General features: G+C 35.2%; 1 protein-coding gene across 2 annotated transcripts in view; it reads left to right on the top strand.

Moving 5' to 3' along the window:
* LOC108914038 (neuron navigator 3) overlaps positions 1-25,257 on the top strand; it is a 303,181-nt gene that overhangs the window by 167,904 nt on the left and 110,020 nt on the right. For both annotated transcript variants that reach the window (XM_018719736.1, XM_018719737.2), the window contains one exon: positions 3,221-4,645. In XM_018719736.1, the coding sequence (XP_018575252.1) occupies positions 3,221-4,645 (1,425 nt within the window). The remainder of the gene's footprint in view (positions 1-3,220; positions 4,646-25,257) is intronic.

The following is a 25,257-nucleotide window of genomic DNA, read 5'->3' on the forward strand; positions in this document are numbered from 1 at the left end:
CGTTAAAAATGATAGCAAGCACTGATTTATTACCACGCGGTAGTACGAATTGTATGATTAATAATTACAGAAACAGCGACAAAAATCTCATGAGCTTCATGCCAATATCTGTATGTATATTATAACATTTTTATTAAGGTAATTTTTGGTGAAACGCATTATTTTCGAGTTTTGTCTTCAACGTTTTGCGGAATATAAAAGCTGCTGTATATGAGTAAATAATAAATACAATGAACTTCCTGTACATACAATTATTGTAAGACAATTATTGTTAAAATTATACGTCTACGTATGCCCTGTCAAGCATAGCTTAAAAAGGCTTTGGCATTGTCCCGTGCAATCATAATATACGAGTATTGTTCAATATTAAAAAATAAAAAGATTTTTGTTATGAATTATGGGCCCATCATCTTTTGTTTTTCAGATACTGGGCGTTAAGGTTAATTACTTTTTTAAACATAGTTTCTGTTTCATAATTCGACAATACCTAAATTTCTATAATTTAATAATTTATTAGCACAAAAGTTTTAAGTACAGTTTGTACTAATTTTTAAAAATTTTTGTAGGTTTAATGATAACTAAAACATAATAAATTTTGACTGATTTTGGCATTATATTATGTAGATACGGTTAAGGCAGATAGTTTTAAGATAAGAACTTTCAATTCTATACAAACTTCTGCATTTCTTAAACGCTTTTGTGTTTGTACAACGAATTATTACCATTGCTGCCTGATGGTATTCGAGGGAACGTTATCTTTACGACCCCACTGTGCCAAATTAATACTAATAATGTGTTATCTCTGAACCACCCTCTAGGTTTATTTGAATATACAGGAATCGTTTACCATAATGTTATAGGAAACCGTAGTGTCACGTAAACTTTAAGTATAAGATATTCGATGGTAATCTTAAATCTGCATAGTTAGTAGTTATATCTTAGTGAAATAGAGTGCACATATACAGTGTGTCCCCGGACGGGAAACCGCACTTTTGTTATTGTTGATTTTCGAGAAAAAGTTATTCTTGATAAAAAATGTTGCTTATCTTGGAAAGCCATTTAACAAAGTTGTTCGAGAACTGTATGTTTTATTGTATAATTTGATTACTGTCCATGGCTTCCCAAGATAAGCAAAACTTTTTATCAAGAGTAACTTTTTCTTTAAAAAAGAGTGCGGTGCCCCATTCAGGGACACTCTGTATATCCACACTGGAAACACATTTTTAAAATTTTTAATTAATATTTTGGGAAACACCTACTATTTCCCCTAAAAAAACTTCATCCTGACAGAATAAAAATACTTATCAAGTCCAGATCTAGTTCAAGATTATCCGAGAGATTATCTAATAATTTATAAGTGTACTTTACTAATAGTAGCAGCTTTCTTCTATTAAAAAATTATTCGTCATTGACACCACCAACGATTAAGACAATCTAACACACCCTGTACAACTGAAATGTTCGAGAATAATGACCCATTTATGCCTTGCTTAAATAGCAATGGTAAAACCAAGTACTACATTTCTAACAATTTATTAATAAGAAACGCCCTACATACAGGGTGGGCCATTAGTGTGAGAAAGTAAAATAACTCCCTTGTTATTCATAATACAGAAAAAAAAAGTTATATAAAAGTTGTACAGAATCAAAAAACCTAAAGGACAAAATTAATTCGAAACACACAGGGCAATGAATAAGTACGGGACACGCCAAATATTACATTTTTTAAATGGAACACCCTGTAATTTTTTAAAGATATGGATTTCTGAGAAAATTCTATGTATAGCAATATAAATAGTTTAACATTTTAGTGCAGGGTTGTCAAGTTAAGTAGAAAATTCTTCGAATTTTGGAAAAAATATGACCTGGAAGAAGTATTAACTTTCAACTACTAACACTTGGAACAAAAATTTTAGACAGAGTTATAGGCAAATGTTAGGCAAAGACTCCTATATTAGCTAATATCGATATTTTATACAGGGCATTTTTTAGAATACGATAATGGAACACTCTGTATTTTATTGTTCTATTTTATTCACATATCAGTCCACTTCAACTTTTATTAAGTATGTTCTACACTTAAAGTTATTAGTTTTTAAGATATACAACATTTCTGGAAAAACCTAATTTTTATTATATTCGGTCGCACGAAATGGCTTTGGAAAAAAACTGTCACACTGTGTCACCTTGTCAGTTCGTAATTTATCATTCCATTTTGAGTTAATTTTATTAGTTAATATTTATTTGTGGTATTCTATAAAATAATAAAAAAAATTTTCAGAAATGTTGCTACATCTTAAAAACTAACAATTTTAGACATATAACATGCTTTAATAAAAGTTGAAGTGGACCGATATGTGAATAAAATAGAAGAATAAAATACAGGGTGTTCCATTCGAAAAATTTTAGAAAGTCGAGTAAACTTTCCAAAGATGATCGTATTATAAAAAATGCCCTGTATAAAATATCGATATTAGCTAATACAGGAGCCTTTGTTTAACATTTGACTATAACTCTGTCTAATTATTTTGTTCCAAATATTAGTAGCTGAAAGTTAATACAACTTCTTCGAAGTCATGTTTTTTCCAGATTTCGAAGAATTTTCTACATAACTTGGCAACCTTGCACTAAAATGTTAGACTATTCATATTGCCGTGTATAGAATTTTCTCGGAAATCCATCTGTTTAAAAATATACAGGGTGTTCCATTTAAAAAATGTTATATTTGGCGTGTCCCGTTTTTATTCATCACCCTGTATGTATCAAATTAATTTTGTTTAGGTTTCCTGATTTTGTATAACTTTTATATAAACTTTTTTCCTGTATTATGAGTAACAAGGGAGTTATTTTACTTTCCCACTCTAATGGCCCACCCCGTATGTCGGCCGACTTAAAACTACATTTTTGTACATTTGAACACAATCAATTTTTTAAAATTTTTTTTTCCATCTTACTACCGTATATTATCACTGAGACCAAATAAATAGCATATTGATTGCCCCTGTTACAATCTCTGACCAATTTCATTCCTCAACAAACCCCACTAAATTCCATTTTACCGCCAAACCGGCGTAAATAAATCGAAGTCCGCTATTTTTAACTTTAATCCCCTTTTAAAACTAAACCGCTTATTTACACGCCCGCGAACCATAACAAAGCCCCGCCGATAAATCCAAACAAATCCCATTAGTTGAAGCTCACTGTTTATTTTTCGTTTCAGATCCTCGGCCATACCCCACAAGGGCGGCAGCAGCATACCCTTGCCTGGGTCGGCCATACCTGCTCGAAGATGTCCCCCGGATAAGGTCAGACCCGTGGCTAGCTCCAGCAGGAGTTCCAGCCCGGCCTTGTCGATGATACCCAGAGCTCCTCCTTCTCAAATCACAAGTCCCTACCAGAGCAACGGCCAGTCTCAGAAGAATTCCATGTTGGACAAGCTGAAACTCTTCAAAAGCAACGACAAACCAGCTCCTGTCACTAACGGGAAGAGAACCAGTAGTTCTAGTGGTGTTTCTTCAGCCAGGAGCGAGCGTAGTGATTCTAGCGCTAGCCTTGAACCAAACGTGGACTTAAAGCCAGTCAGGAACACTTCTAGGCTGAAGCAAACTAGACCTGGCAAACCAACGCAACCGAAGAACAGCCCCAGCTCCACAAAGAAGGAACTGATCAGTGGAAAAACTAGTAAAACCGCTGCCGATGTGGAAAAGCATGCCCATAAAGTTGCCAACCTTCCAACAGCCAAACTAACGGAACCAAAAATTCGCGTCACTATCAACAAAGACGTCAAGAGTCACGCCTTGCCCATACAACCAGCACCCGGTACTGGCATACCAAAACCCACAGCTGCCATCAAAGGTACCAGTAAAATTACGAGGGACACAAGCTCCAACTCTATAAAAACTCCAGGAAGCACAGGCGTGTCCAGAGAAAGTTCCCAAGTATCTCTGAAGCAACACAAACCGGCTATAGCTCTGGTATCTCCAATTAAGAATGAAAAGGAAACCAACCAGTTGTCTGAAAGCAGTCACAGTGCTAGTACGGGTCACCACAGCAACTCCAGCGAAAGTTCCGTCATTTACAAACCTTCCAGTGAGAGCGGATCAGAGCACCACAATATTATCCCCAACAGAAAAGAACCTTTGACTTACATTACCGATGTTACCGAGCAATCACCCCCTCCACCCGCTCCTCAGACCCCGAAAGAACACGTGAAACACCTAGATAAAAACTCAAGTGCCGAAAAGGAAACCAAAAACATATCGTACCACAATATCAGCACCAGAGAGAAGCTAGACTTACCTAAAGAGGAATCAACGCACCACAAGAAAATCCTGAACCATATCAACGAGAACCCGACTGAAGAAAGGGAAGACAACACCACGTTGTGTATCGAACCCATGAGGCCTCTCCTTAGAGGCTATTGCAGCACCTTGACGTTGCCTTCGAGACAGAGGCATTACCAGAGGGTCCAACCTGATGGTGGATCGGACTACTGCGAGATTTCTCTGGCTAACGGGTACTTGTCTGATGGAGAGATCCTGAGGCACACGGGAGCAATGGACATTGGCGATGGGTACATGTCGGAGGGAGGGTCGGTGTTGTACACCAGGCGGTTGCAGACCATGCCCGCGCATATTCCCAATGGGTAAGTGACATTTTCTGATTGTATTAAGTGTAGCGATGTGTACGTAGAAGAAAAACGGATATATTTTGAAAAAAAACATACAGTGTGTTGCTAATATATCTACAGCCAACCGTTTTCAACAAAAAGGCATTTAAATTTGTATATACATAAAAAAAAATTAGGAACAATCGTTTATTAGTAAGAAATATGCCTTTAAAGGAAAGAGTGCAATGACAATTTTAAATTTTCTTTATTTAACAATTTTACCGCAAACTAAATTAATAGAGCAAAAACATACTTTCTGAAAACAACCTAATTTATCTAAACAATGTAAACAAACTAAGCGATCTAAAAATCTAAAATATGACTAATTATTATTGACCTGTCTTAAAAGAGGTTCAAAATGTTCACCACCTACATACAGAGATTAATTTAATGCAAAATGTTGAACTGTACTCTTCGTAAGATTTGTGGATTTCTAATGACATTTGTACTATACTCAATTCTTTGCCACAGATCATCACTATTATTGACGGGTGTCGAATAAACCGTCTCTTTTAGGGTTCCCCAGAAAAACTAATACATCCGGGTCATATCTGGGAAGCACGGCGGCCAATTTACTGGAACGTTGTTACCCCTGCCGATCCATCTGTTTGGATAGAGTTGATTTAAAAAGGCTCGAACTTTAACAATGAGGGGAAGCTCCATCGTGTATATACCATATAGTCAATCTCTAAGCTAAAGGTATCTTTTCCAATAATTCTGCTAATCTATTTTCAAGGAAGTCTAAATGATTTTCCCCATTAAGTCGATCAAGCAAAATAGCAGGATCAATCATATTATTATCAATTATCCCAGCCCAAACGTTTATTTTAAATTCATGTTGAGTATTTTAGGAGCACGGGGATTTACTTCGGCATACACATGTTCATCGTGAATATTTGATATTCCAACCTTAGTAAAACAAACTTCATTTGTGAAGATTTTTCTATGGAAAAACATATCCTGCTCATTGATAAAGCGACAAAAACCAAGCCGTAATAAGAAATCGTCTGGTAAAAGTTCTTGAATTTTTTGCAAATGATATGGATGTTGTTGTTCCCTTGTTCCCGGTTCTTCATTTATACGTTCTAAAATTCGTTCTTCTACATCGGTAATCCTTATGTTGCGTCCATAATCAACCATAACAGGAACAAAAGTCCATCTTTCACGTATAGACCGGGAGATACTCGTAGAAGTTCAACGACAGCGTTTATGCCTTTTAGCGGTACTGAAAGATACATTAGAGACAAATAAGATTATGGAAAAAACCGATGTACCCGCCGGGACACCTATGTGAAAATTTAATTTTCTTTTGCAATGTGGCTTTTCCAAAGCCCTATTTTCTTTAGTCCTTAGTAGGACTTATGCCAATATTTTTTATGAGCTTTTCGAATATGTCATATTTCTAATTGGCATTAATGAGAAATTGGTAGACAAATAAAGATGTTTTTCGCATTTTCTTACAAAGTTTTCCATTTTTATGTCCTTTGCGACACTTATGCCAAAAAAAAAATTTGTGATAAAATCGATACTTCTCTTCAACTTATGAACATGGCATAAGTGAGAAATACGTCGCTGTACACATTATTTTTTTGAAAAGGAAAATTTAATTTTCACAAAGGTGTCCCGCAGCCCATCTTTTAAATTTAGTTTATTGTACTTGTCTCTCGGTTACCTTTCAATACTCTCAAAGGCATAAACGAGAAAGACGTCGTCGAACTTCAGTCTAATATCTCCCGGTCTAGTAGGCGTCTTTCGATGCGTGCAAAAGTTTGATGATTTAGAATGCGTCTGTTTGGAAACTTATCGCGATATATCCTTACAGATTGTCGATAATTTCCTTGACAAAATCCATACATTGACTTGCAGAGGTGATCTGATTTTTGGTTGGCTTTTGTCGCTTCATCAATGTGCAGGATATGTTTTTCTATTGAAAAACATATCTTTTAAAACAGGTCAATTAATAGTTATTTTTTAAGTTTTTAGATTTTTTCATCGTTTAGATTGGTTACATTGTTTAGATTGCGTTAGATTGATTAGATTGTTTTTATAAAGTATGTTTTTCACTCTGTCAATTTTGTTTGCAGTAAAATTGTTAAATAAACGAAATTTAAAATTGTAATTGTACTGTTTCGTTTAAACGCATATTTCTTGCTAATAAACAATTGCTCCTAATTTCGTTTATCAGTACAGTTGAAAATAACTTTTAAACAAATTCTTTTATGCATTTAGAAGTTTTAATGCCTTTTTGTTGAAAACGGTTGGCTTTAAACATATTAGCAAGATATACCTTTTTTAAGCAGAAAAGTAAGGGGAAAAGATTTTACCAGCCCAAAGTTAAGTATACCATGACACAAAAAAGTTTTGGCAGTTTAAATGCGTCCTAATGTTCGCTTGTGGCGCCCTCTAGAAGATACAACGAAAGCGTAGATAAATTCGAATTTCTAATCCAAAAAAACCTCCTGATACGAAATTTCAGCTCTGTTCTTATCAATTTTTGGACTAAGGCAACATTAGTTAAATCGACTTATTTTGAGCCATATTATATCTGGTAGAGCGTTGTACTGAACCTTTAGAAACACCCTGTATAACTCAAATCTTTTTACTGAAAAATGCTGGGTTTGAAATTTTCACTTAATGTAAGTAAAAGGGAAAAGTACAGGTCCCATATTTTTTAACCTATTTTCATTTTCCAAAGGACTCTATTCTTAACTTGACTTTCTTTTATATGATAAAAATCCATAATGTTTTATAAGTTTATAATTCAAAATCGGATTCCTACTATCTCAGCTCGGTATTGCTTTTTATCCAGTTACAATGCATTTTGCGCGTACAATGGCCGACGCTTCAGAACCCCCTTTTTATCTTGGGTATTTGGGAAAATTCGCACGTCAAACCTCGTCCTCGTCCACCATTAATCTAGAGGGCGAGCCTAGGTGATTTGTGATTTCGCCCTGGCGTCTAGAACAATGTTTATAATGCCGTAATGCTGCGGGGGCTCCATTTGTAACAATGCGTTTCCATTCATCACGTTGATTACGCACTCTATTACTATTATAAGGGCATTCCGGATAATCGGATGTGTGGATTTCGTATTCGGTTCGAGTGCGATGCGCCCGAGCTTCGTCACGCGATTTAAAAATAGAGCCGAAATCGGGGGATAAAGGTTCTTGTGTAAACGGTGACTGTATCCTACGTACGCCGTGGCAAATGGCTGTATCAATCTTTCGGAGGCGCGCTCAGGAACCGTCTATTTTCAGTCAAAACGTCAAAAAGTGCTTATTTATGCCGGTTTCGGCTGACTGCTCTGTAGTACTCGTAGATCGCTCTTCTCAAAAAAATTATATTTAGATGGGTTGCTCTACGTCGCGCTACAACAGAATATCAAAGCTGATAAAGAGAATTGCTCTACATTAAAAGTATACTGCTCTTTTGTGCTCGTACTATTCAAGAAGGAGCAGTGTAGATGAAAATAAAAGTGCAACTTCCACATCCGAGGGGTCGCTGAATCCGAACCCGAGGTCAATTAACCCCATCACTTCAGGATGTTTCATAACCTAAAAAAACGATATTCTGAACAATTAAACCATAATACTCAAGCTTCCAACGCTAAATCCAATTAACCAAATCCCATAAACATTTAACCCAATAATATCCCAACCTAATAAGCCCATGAACCTAAACCCTAATAACCCTATAACCTCATAACTAAGGGAATAAATCATAGGCAATCTTTATTATTACAAAACATCACATAGCTGAGGACTCCTTGAAACCCAAGTACTCAAACCCAAAAACTCCCATAATCCTATAACCCCATAACCTAAGAACCCCATGACCCCATAACCGAGGAAATAAATCGTAGGCAATCTGTATTGCGGGACTAAGGTTCATTCATTCCTTAAACCCTTCTTGCGTGTACCTGCGGGCAACGGAGTGAGCCCGTTATCCGGTTGAATCCCTGAATCCCATAAACATTTAACCAACCTAATAAGCCCATGAACCCAAACCCTACTAACCCTATAACCTCATAACTAAGGGAATAAATCATAGGCAATCTGTATTATTGCAAAACATCACATAGGTGAGGACTCCTTGAAACCCAAGTACTCAAACCCAAAAACTCCCATAATCCTATAACCCCATAACCTCATAACCCCATGACCCCATAACCGAGGGAATAAATCGTAGGTAATCTGTATTACGGGACTGAGGTTCATTAATTCCTTAAACCCTTCTTGCGTGTGTCTGCATCCAGGGATTCAACCGGATAACGGGCTCAGTCCGTTGCCCGCAGGCACACACAAGACAGGTTTAAGGAATGAACGAACCTTAGTCCCGCAATACAGATTGCCTATGATTTTTCCCTCGCTTATGGGGTCATCGCGTTATGAGGTTATGGGGTTATAGGATTATGGGAGTTTTTGGGTTCGAGTACTTGAATTTTCAAGAAGTCTTCAGCTATGTGATGTTTTGCAATAATACAGATTGCCTATGATTTATTCCGTTGGTTATGGGGTTATGGGGTTATAGGGTTATCGGAGTTTGGGTTCATGAGCTTATTAGGTTGGCATATCATTGGGTTAAATGTTTATGGGATTTGGTTAATTGGATTTAGCGTTGGAAGCTTGAGTCTTAAGGTTAATTGTTCAGAATATCGGCCTTTTTGAGGTTATGAAAAATCCTGATGTGATGGAGTTAAATGGACCCCGGTTTCGGATTCAGCGACCCAAAAAACTTGCAATAAACATGGTCTGACCTCTGAGCCCGAAAGTCGATTTGTTTTTGTGTGGCTGTGAATCAATATACAGGGTGTCCCGCATAAGAACCGACACAGAGCAGGTGCATGTAGGGGTGTCTAAAATTTTATAATTTAACCAAACTTACCTATATACAAAGTTGCACCCCTGAGGAGTTATTAGCCCCCAAAGTGGGGCCCTAAATAAAAGTGTACCAAATTTGGTACATGATTTAGGTTTATTACTGGTCTTCTTTGACTATGATTTAAAGCTAATTGAAGCACTACAAGCTGTTCACCCCTAAAATTGTACCGAACTTTTTTTCGTTGACCGATTTGAAGAATAGTAATATTAATTCAGAGCAGAATTTAATTTTAATTTTTTTTTTACTCTTGTTAAATTTTAAAAAACGTTTCAAGGAAAACCGTATTAACTGACACAAGATTTTAACAGTGTTCATTAGAAAATAATCAAAATGGCCAATTGGCCAAATAAATTTTACTTCACTTCTCTCCTAATTCTACAAAAAGAAAACAAGTACCTAGGTAGTTTTTAAATAAGCGAATATTGTATTATGTAAAAAACAGAAACAAATTATAAAAATAATAATTGATATTTTTTCAACAACAATCAGAGGCAATTGTTGAAATAAAATTATTTTATTACTAGCTGACAAATTTGAAAGATAAATTCATTGCCTACTACTGACTTTTCGATTATTTTCTAATAAACACTTTTAAAATCTTGTTTCAGTTAAAACGTTTTTTTTTTGAAAACTATAAAGTTTTTTAAAATTTAACGAGAGTAAAACAATTTTAAAAATTAAATTCTGCTGTGAATTAATATTATTATTTTTCAATTCGGTCAACGAAAAAAAAAAGTTCGGTATAATTTTAGGGGTGAATCCCCAATGAACACCTTGTAGTGCTTCAATTAGTAGAGAATCCTCGAAGAAATATGATTCCTCGAACTGAAATTGCCGCCCAAACCGTTACCTTAGGAGAATGAAAGGGCCTTTCATTTTTGGCTTTAGAATTTTGTCTGCTTCGATATCTACTGTTCTGTTTATTAATGTGCCCGTTGATGTGGAAGTGGACTTCGTCGGAAAACAAGACGTTATCAAAGTTATTGAAGCGATCCAACATAATTTCGACAAATTTAAATTATTAAGTTTTAATTCCTGTACTAATTGGATCTCATATGGATGTAATTTGAAATCCAAAATCAAAATACGGCGTAAAGATATGTGTGGTATTCCTAATTCAACGGAACGTTTGCTCGTCGATAAATCTGGATCGCGTTGAACTGAAGCGGAAACTTGCTGTTGTTCTTCTCACTTCGTGAATTCCGCGTTTGCTTCGAATTTAGTGTCGATCTTGTCTCTTCAAACTTCTCCACCAATCAAAACTGAGCTTGGACACTGATGACTACTCCCCTCCGAGAAGCCCCCCGCCGCTTGGATTTGCGCGGATTTGATTTAAAAGTAGACAAAATCATGCCCACCCTGTATAACTCACAATCAGTTGTGTGCTGTTGGAATGGTATATTAGGCAAGGCGTGCCCTGAAGTAGTGTGGTATAAGAATGGTAAGATGTGACAATGGAGTAGAACTAAAGTGGTGTCAATAAAATATAACGTGTACCGAAATAGCAAGCAGCGCTATTTTGCCATTGATTTGACAGTTTAAAACAATGCCATAGTTAGAGGATGGGGATGCTCTTTCATTTGTTAACATGCAAAACCGACGCAAGAAAAAAAAATCATTGGATTATTCCTTTCTAGAAGAAGAATAGAAAATAGGCATTTATAACTTTTACAAAAATGGTTTAATTCTTGACGATAATAGGTAACTAAATTTTTCGTTTTTATTATTATTATTTATTTTGGCAACTTTTCCATTTGTAAATCTTGGCATGAAACTTATGTAATTATTTCATATGTATATTCTCATAAGTGGTTGTGTATATCTTTGTTTCTATGGGAAAATTAATTCCTAAGTTCGTATCCTTGTAAAGTTCTGAGCGGATTTGATACTAAATTGATGATCTGGGCCTTGAGCCGTGGGCTCGCAAAATTTTCAGCAACATTTTGAATTTGTTTAAAAAGTGGCTCATTGAATATGCAAATAAATTTAAAGTATGCAAAGGGTTTATTCAATACAAAGAAGCTGAAAGCTTCTTAATGAGTACCAAAGTTGACGTTCGGTCAAACTCCATGGTGGCTCCGCCGTAGTCCTGCAGGGATCTTGGCCTAATAATCGCACATTTGGCTTCTCCTGATTTTACGTCTCCTGATTGTGGACTCGACTTACATTGGTAACTGGGTTGTGGTTCGGTATGGCGTATCTTTATGTTGTCCCTCAGCTCCAATTTCGATGTATTTATGAAAATAACTAAAAAAAATAACAAATGCTATCTCTCAATGAAGCCTTTTAACCTGCGTTCATTTGTTTTCTTATTTATTACTTTTTCCGTGATAGATTACAACGCCCTCTATACTATTCGACCGTTTTCGTACTAATTAACTTTCTTTGGAGAATTTTAAAAATTGTATATGTGAAGATAATTAACAGTGTAAATAATTACCGCTGAATATTTATAAAATGCATCGGTATATTTGACTAACAGACTTCGTTCTTGCCAAGTAAACAAACATCACTTTGGACATGGGTTATATTTTTCTTATTTTACACATCAGTAAGAATTATATCCTGTTTTCGAAATATTTATTTATTCCTCTTTTTCTTGTAAATGAAGTACCTGAAACATTTTATTTTAAATTTAGTTCGAAAGGACAAAAATTATCACAGTACTAAAACGACAATAATCCACACATTCATTTCAATATTTCGAAGATTTTATGTCTCCAAAATGTCACTTTATATTCATTTCCAAATTATTTACTTTAATTATTTCCGTCTGAACTAACTCCAAGCCGGTTGGTGTTAAATCATTTACAGTCATAATTAAATTCACTTCCTCGGATATGGAAATTTGAGAGGCATCTTTAGATCCACTCTCGTACTCAAATATTTGAAATTGATTACATTAATAGCTTTATATGCCGGGACGTGTTTTGTGTGAAACTCTATCCCATCAGATTTTAATCACGCACGAATTAAGTAAACACAACTCCTGTCATTTACTCAGTTAACAGAGTGCAATCCTTGAATGGGAACAGATTTCCATCTCAGCTTGAATAGTGCTACAAATTAATACAAAAAAAAAATACTTATTGAAATCACCAGATCATGAAATAAGAAAAAGTTTCATATTTACTTCGTTTTTCATTTAATATATTTGTTGTACAATAATAAATGTTTTCGCGTCGCTTATATTTTTATTTTTAAAAGTACGTTCGGTATGATATTTATTTGACACATTACGTCATCTGTGACACAGTGATGACGTCATCCATGTTTTTTTAATACATATGTGGGTCATACGATAGCTTTTTTGAAAGGTCTTTTAATTCGCTATTCAACCATATCAATAAATTTAAGTAAAAGAATTTTGTATAGTGACAAAGAAAAAATTGGGAAATTGCAACAAAAAATGTATTTTTAGCAACCTAAGCTAGAATCGATTTTCAAATTGATGACCCCAGTGAGAAAGATAGCAGTAAACTCTTCTCGAACTTCCGTATCTTATTAAATTTATTTAATGTTATTTTCCCTTCACTTAAATACGTTGCAACCTGTTTTGGAAAAATATTTAAATACAATGTGGACGTTTAGAATAAAACCGTAAATAAAATACGCCCTGTATAATTTACGCAAAAACAAGTCTATTTTTCTATTCATTTGTGCTTGTTTTGACTCCACTGTTTGGATTATAACATAATTAGATAATCTCTCTTCGTAATTTTTTTTAACGGGACATCCAGTTGTTTCATTAAATTTAAGTAGAAAAAATATTCCTGAAAATGGCAATATACAACATTAAAGTAGATAGTTTTCAAGATAAAGGGCTTCAAAGTTTGGAAATGCGGATTTTTTAATTCCTTGATCTTATTCATCTAGGAAGTCATGCATGGTGACAGTTCTGTAAATTATTCTAAAATAGTTGTCTTTAGTTATTCTTTAACATTTTTTATATTATTTATATCAAATGCGGTACGAAAGTTAACGGAAAAACAAAGAATTGAGATCTTGATTCTGAGAGATTGTGATGAAATGGAAAGATCACTTGATGCAGTATGCAACATTTTCAGAACCATAGATTTGACAAGATTTGGAGTTAAAGCCTACTTTCTGTGCATTGAAGTTGTCCTAACATGAACTGCAAAAGCGTCAACGATTTTTCCTAAGTCACGTGATGTAGGATAAAATCGCGCGACATTAATTTAAAAGAAACTCTATTTCTGATTAGTAAATTGACTTCTTTTAGTAGTAACATAACAATTAAAAAAGTTACTTAGGTACTGTTAAATCACGTGACGCGAGACTGGTTTCATCTCAGTTTACATCTTATCCCTTACCTTCTCTCTCTACTTTCCATCCATAGTATAGTGTTAATTCGATGTCCAGAACTAGATATAAATAAATCAGCTATAAGATTCAGCTAATTCAAGAATTAAATGATGATGACTCTGACCCCAGAATAGAATTTTGGGAAGAAATGATGAATAGCTGTAACAGAAATCCACGGTTCATTAACACTATTGAATCTACATTTTGTTTAATTGGCACTGTTAACAGACAGAACTGTCACTACTGGGCTCATAATAATCCTCACTGGATGATAGAATTATACACCCAGTTCCCTCAGAAATTAAATGTATGGGCAGGAATTGTAGGAAACAATATTATTGCTCCAATTTTCATTGATGGGAATCTAACAGGTGAGAAATATTTACAAATGCTACGACAACAAATTATTCCGGAGTTGGCAGCACTATTCTCAGATGATATTGTTCCGAACATTCCCAATGATCTTCAACAACAAGACGAGGCAATTCCACATTATTCCGCAAATGTACGAACATTTGCGGAACTACCATACTTAAATGAAATATTTCCTAATCGTTGGATTAGCCGAAGAGGTTTTATCGAATGGCCAGCTCAGTTCCCTGACCTTACACCCCTTGATTTCTTTATGTGGGGTTATCTTAAGTCGAAAGTGTACCTGTGATAAACCACAGGATATTGATGAGTTAAAAACAAGATTTGGAGATAAAATTAGAGCTGTACAGCCTAACACCATCGGAAAAGTATTGCAAGACTTCCAACAGAGGCTTGCCTGTTGACAAGGAGCAGAAGGATTACACCTTACTTAATTATTTTCGTTGTATTTATTATGGCATTTTCTCGCAATAAAAAAAAATGTTGACTAGTTTTTTTTTGCTTCTTTTTTTCATTGTTCCAAACTGAAGCCTTTTATCTCGAAAACTATCAACTTTAAGATCATAGTGTTGCATATTACCATTTTCAGGAATGTTTTTTTCTACTTAAATTTAATGAAACCGGATGTCCCATTTAAAAAAAATGTTATGATGACGTCACAGAGATTACCTGATGACGTCATAATCCAAACAATGGTGTGAAGAAGCACGAATGAATTTAAATATTGACTCATTCGAGCGTTTTTGAGTAAATTATACAGGGCATATTTTATTTACGGTTTCCATTTTAAACGTTCATACTATATATAAAATAAAATATTATTTCTAAAAATATTACAAAATAAAAATGCCCAGATTTTGTTTCTTCTTAAAAATACTATACAGGGTAGTCCAAAAGTCCAAAAAATAAGCGACGAATCCATTAGCTATTTTTTAAATATCGCAAATTTGCTACTAGGTGGCGTATTTGCAGAGCAAGATTCGAATCAATAAACTGCCCCTTTTTTAAACCCTATCCCTCTTCCAAAATAATAGGTAAATAGAAATACGCCACCCCATATATCGCCCTAATGTCACATTAACAAAATCCAAACGAGGCCACCCCAAGGTTTGTCTGACCATTGGGAGTACACGCTACTTCACTTACATTACCTCGGATCGGCTTTCGCTTGTTTTTCGTAGATTGCAAGGAGTCGATTCGATTACCGGATGAAATGGCCCTCTAAGTAATTGGAAATGAGTTGGAAACCCATCTAGAAGTACGCATTGTTGTCCGTATGGAGTGGAGCATGAAATATTTAGATAACTTGAAGTGGAGTCGTTCGTTATTAAAATTTATTACGAAAGGGGAGAAGCGACAGTCGCCGACTGGTGCGGTGTTTTCTGTTATAAAATCCAAACGGGGCGCATTTGTGAATTCGAAAGTTATGTATATTTTTATGTGGGTGTGATCCTACTAGCGTATCACAGAAATGTCATTGAGGCCATGTTTGGAGTTTAAGATTTATTATTTTTCACCACTCTTTTAGATACGAAGAGTTTGATGTTCCGTAGATAGTTTGTGTAATCCCGTTCCGGATTAGGGGGGGGGGGGCTACGGGGACTGTAGCCTCGGGTCTCACGAGATCGGGGGCCTCGGCATGATCTAGAAAAATGAATTCTAGTTTTTTTTGTAATCAAACCAAAAAGTGTTTAGGTTTTGAAATTTTATATCAACATGTTTGTGTGACCTTTTTTTTATTTTAGAAAAAGGGCGTGCGTAGAGTTTGTAGCCCTGGACCTTACCATAGGTTAATCCGGCCCTGGTGTAATCACTTATTTTTCCAATCAAGAAAAAGCACAAATGTAAACCTTTCTCTAAAACGATCCTGCTCTTTCTCTTTGGAACATTATAATAGAAAAAGAAAGAAACAATTTAGCGACTTAAGATACACGCGTAAAAAATCATTTTTTATTACCCACATTTATAGTAGAAGGCATCCTATACAGGGTCGCTGATATGTATTGAAACAAACAACAAATATTTTCTATTGAATTGTTTTATAAGGTGCTCAAAGTGTTTACCATTTAATTCCGGAACAAAATTTTGTAGTAAATCTAAAAGGGTGTTGGGAGAAATAATGGAAATTTCATGCCTTATCCTTTCCAGCAACTCATCCATATTTTGCGGTCTATTTTTGTAGACTACATGTGACCCCACAGAATAAAGTCAAGCGGGGTCATATCGGGAGACCTTGCTGGCCATTCAATTGCCCCTCTGCTTCCAATCCATTAATCAGGAAAAGTTTAATCTAGATATGCCCGTATCACACGTCCAAAATGTGGAGGAGCCTCATCATGTTGAAACCATATTTGTTTTGTGGGTAAATTGGGATTGTTATTGTTCGGAAATAATCGTCTAAACTCCGAAATAATAGTTTATGAAATAGGGTCCTATGACGTGTCCAGCAATAATATCACTCCAAATATTTACTTTCTCCATCCAATGTGGATTTTGATCTGACCAATACCTATAGTTGTATTGGTTTACGTACCCCCGTTTAAACAAAATGTCATTCGTCAGAAAACAATAGATATCATAATCGTCTTCATTCAATTCCTGTAACAAATGAATTTAATATGGACGTAATTTTTCCCGTTTGCAAGTTCTTTGAATGGAATATCGACTCATGTGTCGAATTTATTGGATTGTCCACCACATCTAACATGACATTCAAAGAATTTTCTTCATTTGTAACGCTTTCTGGTCTTCATCTTTTTCGTCGATCTGTAACACCTCCAGTTTCATAAAAACGCTGTAATGTTTTTTGTTTTGAATACGTTCCCGATACTTCGTGTTCTATCACCATATTCTGTAATCATTAAAACTTGAATAGATTCGGTTTCACTTAAACCTGCCATTTGCGCGAGAAAATCATTCACACTATGTACTTTTGACATGTGTTGTCGTCAAGATAATTACTATTAGACAAAAGAACGACGCGGCGTTGTTATGGAGCTAGAAACTTTCAAACTTAATTTGAAGGACTAAAATATTTTGGTATAATTTATAGGAAAATGATAGAAAATGAAAGATCGATATCTCGAAAATGGTTAAGTTTAGGTAGGTAGTACATGCTGTATGATTTTTTTTTTAATTTCGAAAAGAATTGGAATATGGAATAATATACAGGGTGTCCCATTAAAGAAAAGGCATCTTTGTTTCGTCACGACTTTTTGACTAATTCTGTGTAGGTACTTAATTTTTCTTTATTATAATAGATTTTAAAAAAACCTAAAACGTTTGTGTCTTGCGATTTTTCGATAGTTATCTTACTTTAGGAGATAATCGACCGTTTCCATACATGTCAGGGACCCTGTATAAGTTGTGCCAAATGGAAACAAGTGTGCACTATCTACTGTTCGAAAGAGAAGAGCTGCCGTAAAAGCTCTAAAGTCTAAGTACAAAGCCAAGCTAGGTACATGAGGAACTTTGAGATCATGAAATCTATAATTTATTAGCTGTTTACTGCCTAATCTACTACACTTGTACCAAACGAGAAAAAAATCCGAATTTATTAAGAAATTACTGAAATGGGATATCATTTATGATTACTTGATGAAAATCCTGAATTTAAGAGGTTGTTTTTTGATTTATTTTACACGCAAAACGGTTACTAATAGTCTCCGTTTAATTAATCCAAATTAGCTAGTTTTTCCTTCGCATTTACATCACATCCAGCCCTTCTGTGTTCATCCACTTCATCTAGATCTATCACTTATCAGGTTAATGCCATTACATCCGAATTGCTGGCAATTAGAAGGCCTGGGGGCTTCATTTTAACATTACGACCTCATTTAATTAAGACAAGGACAAAGAAGGTCGCTCCTGCCTGCATTTAGTTTATTGTATAATTAAAATAGTCCTACACGGGTAGTATAACGTACCATTTGCTACAGGGGTTTGGGAAGTAGAAAATTATTCCGACCGCTTGAGTTTTCAAGATGTTTCGGTGAATGGACTTAAAGTTTCTACAAGCATGTGAAGGAGGGGATTTAAAGACAGAATCCAATTTACGGAAGAGGTTTGGGAGGTTATTAGGAAGGGTTGTTGGTGTTTTTTATTATATTGTTTGAGTACTGAGGGTAACATCCAGATATTAAGAACAGTTTTAACTGACTTAAAATTTATGCTCATAAAATTATAAAAATTTAAAAAGTAAATACCATGCGGAAAAACATTTTTTTGAAGTTCTGACTCCATCGATAGCTCGGCTAGCTCTATTTGCAAGTGTTTACACAAATCGCTATATACAGGCTGTAGCGTGTATAATCTATAAAAATGAACTACAGCTTCCTAACGATATTTGTAGTAGAAAAGTCTTATACGAAAAAGTTCTATTTTTGCGTTTTTTTTTTTTCGTAAATTAAAGTTCAATTATGGATCAAAATATTTTCTCTGGAACGGTCCTGTCTGTGTTCTGTACGATGAGTTACGTGCTGCAGACCAATCGCGGAAACAAATCGTCGTTGAAAAATAGGAAGATACTTCTAAATTTTTGGGGAATTTTTCAATGCAAAAGTACAAACTATGAAAAATAGATATTTAAAAAAAACTGATATTTTCTTATTATAATGATTAATAGTAACTACTATCTTAAATGCATTGTTGTTACTGCAAGATTTCGCAAACAAAAAATATGAAACAAAATGAAATAAAACTTACCATTTCTAATGAAAATGTTGAAATTGATCCCCATTAGCGCGGACACAGGCATGGCACCGTCGCACCCAATTTTGACGAATATTTTCCCAAATTCCAGGTATTCCCCTAATTGTGTCAGCAGCTTCAAGTATACGGTTCCGCAATTCATCCACCATAGCAACTGGAGTATTGTAAACCAATGACTTCAAGTGCCTCCAAAGATAAAAGTCCATTGGAGTTAGATCGGGTGACCGAGATGGCCACGGCACAGGGCTAAAGCGTCCAATCCATCGCTGAGGAAACATTTCATTCAAAAGTGTCGTTACTTCTCGAATACTGTGTGGAGGAACCTTATCTTGAAGATAAAACATGCGTGCCCGAACTTGTAATACCACATCGTCCAATAATTCAAGCAACCAGTTCTCCAAAAAGTCAGCATATGTTGGTCCATTTACTCGCTCTTCGAAGAAATAGGAACCCACAAGTACATCGCCTATTATGCCAGCCCAAACATTTATCGAGAACCGATGTTGAAAATGAGTTTCCCTAATTGCGTGAGGATTTTCAACGGCCCATATGTACATATTATGGAAATACACTTCATCACGGGTAAATGTCGCCTCTTCTGTTACACAAACATAAGCAAGAAAGTCTACTTGATTGCCACATTGCCGTAAAAACCATCTGCAAAAACGCATTCGTTGATTACAATCCGGGGGTAAAATCTGTTGAACTGATTGCAGATGATAGGGCGCCTTAAGATGCGATGTACGGTACGAGATGAGATTCCTACTTGCTGTGCGAGTCGTCGAGTACTAATTGTGGGGTCTTCGTCAAGATTGTCCAACACTGCATCTTCAACATTAAGGTTCACTTGCTGACCACATCCTTCTCCTCGAGGAATAACACTTCCCGTATCTCGCACCAGCTGAATGCACTGTAGGATTGTATTTGCACATGGGGGGGTGACGTTGTGGCCATTGTTCCCGGTACAACCTAGTCGCCGCGAGCGCATTTTCTCCGACTGCACCATACACTAACACCATATCGACACGTTCGGAAGTAGTAAATGCATTGTTTTCTCGGTTCATTGTAAAACTAATTTGTGCACAAACTAAAAAATTATGCAAAGTAAGAAATAAGAATCTCGTTTTTAATGTAATCGGCACGCTATTCTTATTTTTACTTCTTTATAAAAATTGCACTGTCACTATCGTGGAATTACAAAATAAAAACTTTTGTCTGGAATCTTTCACTTTTTGACACTGATGGGTCGATGGACGATGCTTAATATTTAATGATTACGTGAATAATGAATTCAATACAAATACAAAATCAGTTGACTGCACAAATTTTTTGACAATGTAACCTAACGTTCTTTTAATATTACTGGTATTAGATTATACCGACTTAAATTATAAGGTTGCATCTCGGGTCGCATAAAAACATTTCCAAAGTTTTTAATAAATAAAACAGGGTCGGTCTTCATTTTCGTTGAATAAATGAACTTTAATTTACAAAAAAAACGCGAAGATAGAACTTTTTCGTATAAGACTTTTCTGTTACAAATATCACCAGGAAGCTGTAGATTAATTTTTATAGATTATACACGCCACACCCTGTATAAAGATGTACAGTTAGTCAGCTTTCATCAGCGGCTCCATATGTTACCACCATATCAATAATTCATTGTTACTGTATTGATCCGCACTTATTAACACACATCACCCCAGACAAATTATTGATATTTTCAAGATAAAATAGAAATGATGAAAGTTAAAAATGGAAGATACGGTTTCCATAATGAAAACTAAAGCGAGCGGCGCGCTATCTGCGGCCACAACTATTCACGTAGGGAACTATTCCAGGGGTTCTCAATAAGTTTGAACAATTATCTCTAGTTTTCAGTTTCGACTTTTTGGCATCCCTTTTGCTAAATATCACTTTTTCGAAAGAGTAAAAATAAAGGTAGTTTACTCTTATGACATTTTCTCTTTTTTCAAAATTCTGGACGTCCCGTACACGAATATATTCTGCAAGTGGTTAAATTTATAATCACTCCGCCAGGCCCGTACACAATGATCCAAACGGTTTAGACCACCCTGGACGCAATTAATTACAGTGCCTTTATACGACTGAATTAAACCTTAAAATAGATTACCAATATCCAATTTAAATTTAGCCTTTGGCTCGACACAACGGAGGTTATTACGGGGTGTTCGGGATATTGCAATGCGAAACCCTGACGAATGTCGCCTCGGGAGACGAGACGTTAGTTGGTCGATATTACATAATTTTTTTCATGTACTTAATTAAAACATAACATTGATTCAGGTAACGTTTATAAATTGGGACTTTTTTTCAACAATATTAGATTATTTTAAAATAGCCTGTATGTTTTAATGTAAGTATACGAATAGGGTTCTTTCCTTAATACAATAAGCAAATTTTGAGAGCTGTGTCTTCAACAATAACGTTGATATAAGCAAAAGAATGTTCCACAAGCGCGATGTGGAAAAAGCTATTATTATGCTAGGCAATAAAATATCCGGATACCATTTGACTCTGTTTTTAAAACAGGATCACTTATAAACCTCTTTATTGCTCATCTACAAATAAAATATATGTCAAGTAATTAACAGAGAATTAATTTTAAATGTTCATCAAAAGCGACGTAATATTGTTTCTGCAGAATGTGTGCGTTCTTTATATAGAAACAAACATATAACCTATTTCTTACTGATACCACCAAAGTGATTTGTGAGTGGGCGCGTTAAAAGCCTCGCTCATTTGTTTTCCACGAAAGAAGTTATCAATACCAGATTAAATTGTGAGACAAAACGGTCAACAGAAAATTATATTCAGCAGTTGTTACTTTTAGCAACAACGTATGTATAGTCCGTACGATATTTGTTGAAATAGAATTCCAAGAAGACCCCTGTGTCACTTTCTTGGAATTAACCGCATTCGACGCGGAAGAAATACATTGGCGGCATGGCGTTTACCGTAGCGGCTTGCAGGGCATACTGTGTTTTGCAGTTACGAAGGCATGTTTCTTCGTAAATGTATCGTCCTGTGCATTTTCAGTGTAATTTTTTATTAAAAATGGGGGTGAAAAATAAGAGAAAGTAATTTAATTCCTAATCGAAGAGTATCGTGTTTAACGTGTATAATTATTTTAATACAATTTCACAACACAATCCAAATTAAAATTTGAAGGTACGCCTCTGACGCGGTAAATTGTTACGGTAGTTCCGCTAACAGAACTTTATTGGCTTATTCTATCTCAACAAATATTGTATGGGCTATATGTTTTTTGCTCGGTTTATTTTGCACATGTAAAAAAATAAAAAATATTAAAATAAACCAAAAGTCACTGTGAGATTTTTGCTAGATAGATATAGTGTCATAAAATAAACTCCCTAATTGATCCATTTGTTGCAAGGGTTTATTTAATTAATGATTTATTTATTTTACATTTGTCAAAACGAGATGTATAACGTTTTATCTCAGAGGCAGAAAATGTCCTCCGTCTAATTGTTATAATTGCCCGCAGTTTGGGGAAAGTTACGCCGCTCACGGTTCTATGAAAAGATGTTCTCAAAAAGATGTAATCTGTTACTGAAACGGTTATAATTAAAGCTCGGGGTTTTCGTCGGCTAGTCATAGGCGTGTTCGTCGTAAACAAATAAATAAACCTGAAAATAAATAAATTTGCGTACTTTATCAAAGAAAGGTCGTTTTTACCCCTTGGTGCGTTCAACATTATTAGAATACTAAAACAAGTATACATGAAGCAAACGCGAAGCCAATAAATGCCGTTATTACCGGTTTCGTACGGTGCGCTGTAGCGAAAGGCCGACGTGACGGCTATGATCATCCGACCGAGTCCCGAGCTCTAGTTATAATAATAACGATAAAAGCGTGATTTGTCATATCTGAAGGTATCGATCGTAATCGCAACGCTCCACAGTGGGTCATAGGCGACAAAAATCTGTATCAATTTTCAATCGAAATCACTGAATTTGGTATCCTATGTATAGGTTTTTTTGGTCGTTAAATCTGAATCTACTGCCAAAAATTAAAAATTCGATATAGCAAATAGACTGTGACTACCAAAAGTACTACTGAAATAATTTCAGGCTACATTATATCCTCTAAAAATTAAAAATCCAGTAGTCTGACATACTAGGGTGCTTCGTTTGAAACGTACCTCCTTTTTTTACGTTTCATTGATGAAATATTGTTCTAAATATTGTAAAAAAAAAAATTCTCACCAAATTTCAGGCCTTAATTTTAATACTCGCTACTTGATTTTAAAATTTTCTTATTCATTTAACACGTAAACCTACGTTTTTTTTTATTATCCATATAGGGTGATTCAGAACTTATCCAAAAAAAAAATTTGATGTACAAGGAATTCTTAAAAATACAGTTTTATAAAAAAAAATCAAAAAGAGCAGTTCGAAAATGATTTAAAGATACACTTCTGCACGGCAGTCCACTGGTCCATTGTAAAACTTGACCTAACACAAGGCGACTGGCATGGCGGCAAAGTGTGATAAAAACGAACAAAAACTTGAAAGAAATTCGCAAATAAAGAAATAAATAGAATTTTATAGCACCTATTTTATATCAGCAAATTCAACTGCTTTTGCCGCTATTGTTATTATTAACTAATTTAATTAATTTGTGGTTTTAAATAATAAAATAATGTGTCCTGATATTACAACTCTTCAAAATTTTGTCCACCGTCATGTAAACACATTTGGGTCCGTCGTACTCAGTTTCTACGAACTAACACAAATGTTGTCTTGCTTTACCATAACTCAAATGCTTCAGCACAACACAAATATTGTCTTGCTTCACCATAAATTAATACGATATCCATCAACTCCGAATTGCTATACACGCAAACCATTTTTGACACAAACTACTAAAAAACTATTGTAAACACTATAGCAACGACGATTGTAAAATCGGATTTCAGTATTAGGAGTCACTGAGGCCACGTGGCTCTCCATGCGTATTGCGAATGACGCTAGAGACTACAGTTGTCCAGGTATGTAATGGTTGAACTATAATTTCAATAATTTTTTTCTCGGAAACTATAAGGATTTTACAAAAAATTTTTCGAAGATATTGACTCCATTTCTCATGCCGCATGCCGCATCTATTCCCAATTTTTTTTGGATTTATGAATAACCCTGTATTTCAACTGCATCTCATCATATTTTACTGTACATGGGAGATAATTATAGGGGAATATCTGTTCTTTGAAAGTGCCCATAGTAGGATATATGTGACTTGAACGGTTTCACTGCTTAAAAATCTTAATGTCAATTTTTACCAATTTTTGCATTTTTGTCAGTGGATTCAGATTCAACGACCAAAAAAAATATAGGATACTTTCTGTGATTTCGATTGAAAATTGACTGATACAGATTTTTGTCGCCTAACATGTCTATCTGCCCCACACCGGTTACTGGGTTCTGACGGCCCATAAACATCAAAATTGGTGGACAAAAATCAGCCCTTATTTTGACTTACCTGAGAACGTAGCTTATAAAATCAATTTTATAACCATTTTTTAATCATGCCAATGTCAATATTAAATGCAATTTGCGTTTTTGTGAATCAAACATTTAAAGCAGATCGATGTCATTTGTAATTGATTTACCGATCTATCTCTCTCTCTCTCTCTCCCTCTCTCACTCTCTTCCTCCCCCTCTCTCCCTCTCCCCTCTCTATCCCCACTCTTTTCCTCCCCCATCTCCCTCCCTCTCTCTCTATTTACTTTAAGAATTTTGTGTAATAATTAATTAAGAAGTCATGATGACAATGACGTGCGATTCGAAGACAAATTTTTAAAGTGAAATTGCTAGTATGGTTCGCACTAGCTGTCATTGTAGAATAGTATTCAATGACAACTACACTACATATTTTTTTGAAACAAATACCCCATTAAGCATTGTATACCAAAATAAGGTTAAGATTAGCAAAGGAAACTGATGGAGGGAGAAGATTTGGTCGATGGTCAGCTCACATTTAAAGTATTTTTCGGGCACTTCCTTCACCTCAGCAAGGAATCTTAGACCTGACCTTGTTATCATGCTGTCAGAACTCACGGAATAATAAATAGACAAGCCATCGTACCTTAAATATCACCACGGGCCATAAGAGCCTTACAACCACTATAGACATTTAAGTTATTTGTGGACTATTAACATTTTATACAAGACTTCACTAAGTAGACTTCACTACTCTGTTATATCTATCGCCATGACGTCATGTATTCACCTCTTTCTTCTTTATACAGTCTTCTG

This window comes from Anoplophora glabripennis, unplaced genomic scaffold, assembly GCF_000390285.2.
Source record: "Anoplophora glabripennis isolate ALB-LARVAE unplaced genomic scaffold, Agla_2.0 scaffold490, whole genome shotgun sequence".
NCBI classification, from domain to species: Eukaryota; Metazoa; Arthropoda; class Insecta; order Coleoptera; family Cerambycidae; genus Anoplophora; species Anoplophora glabripennis.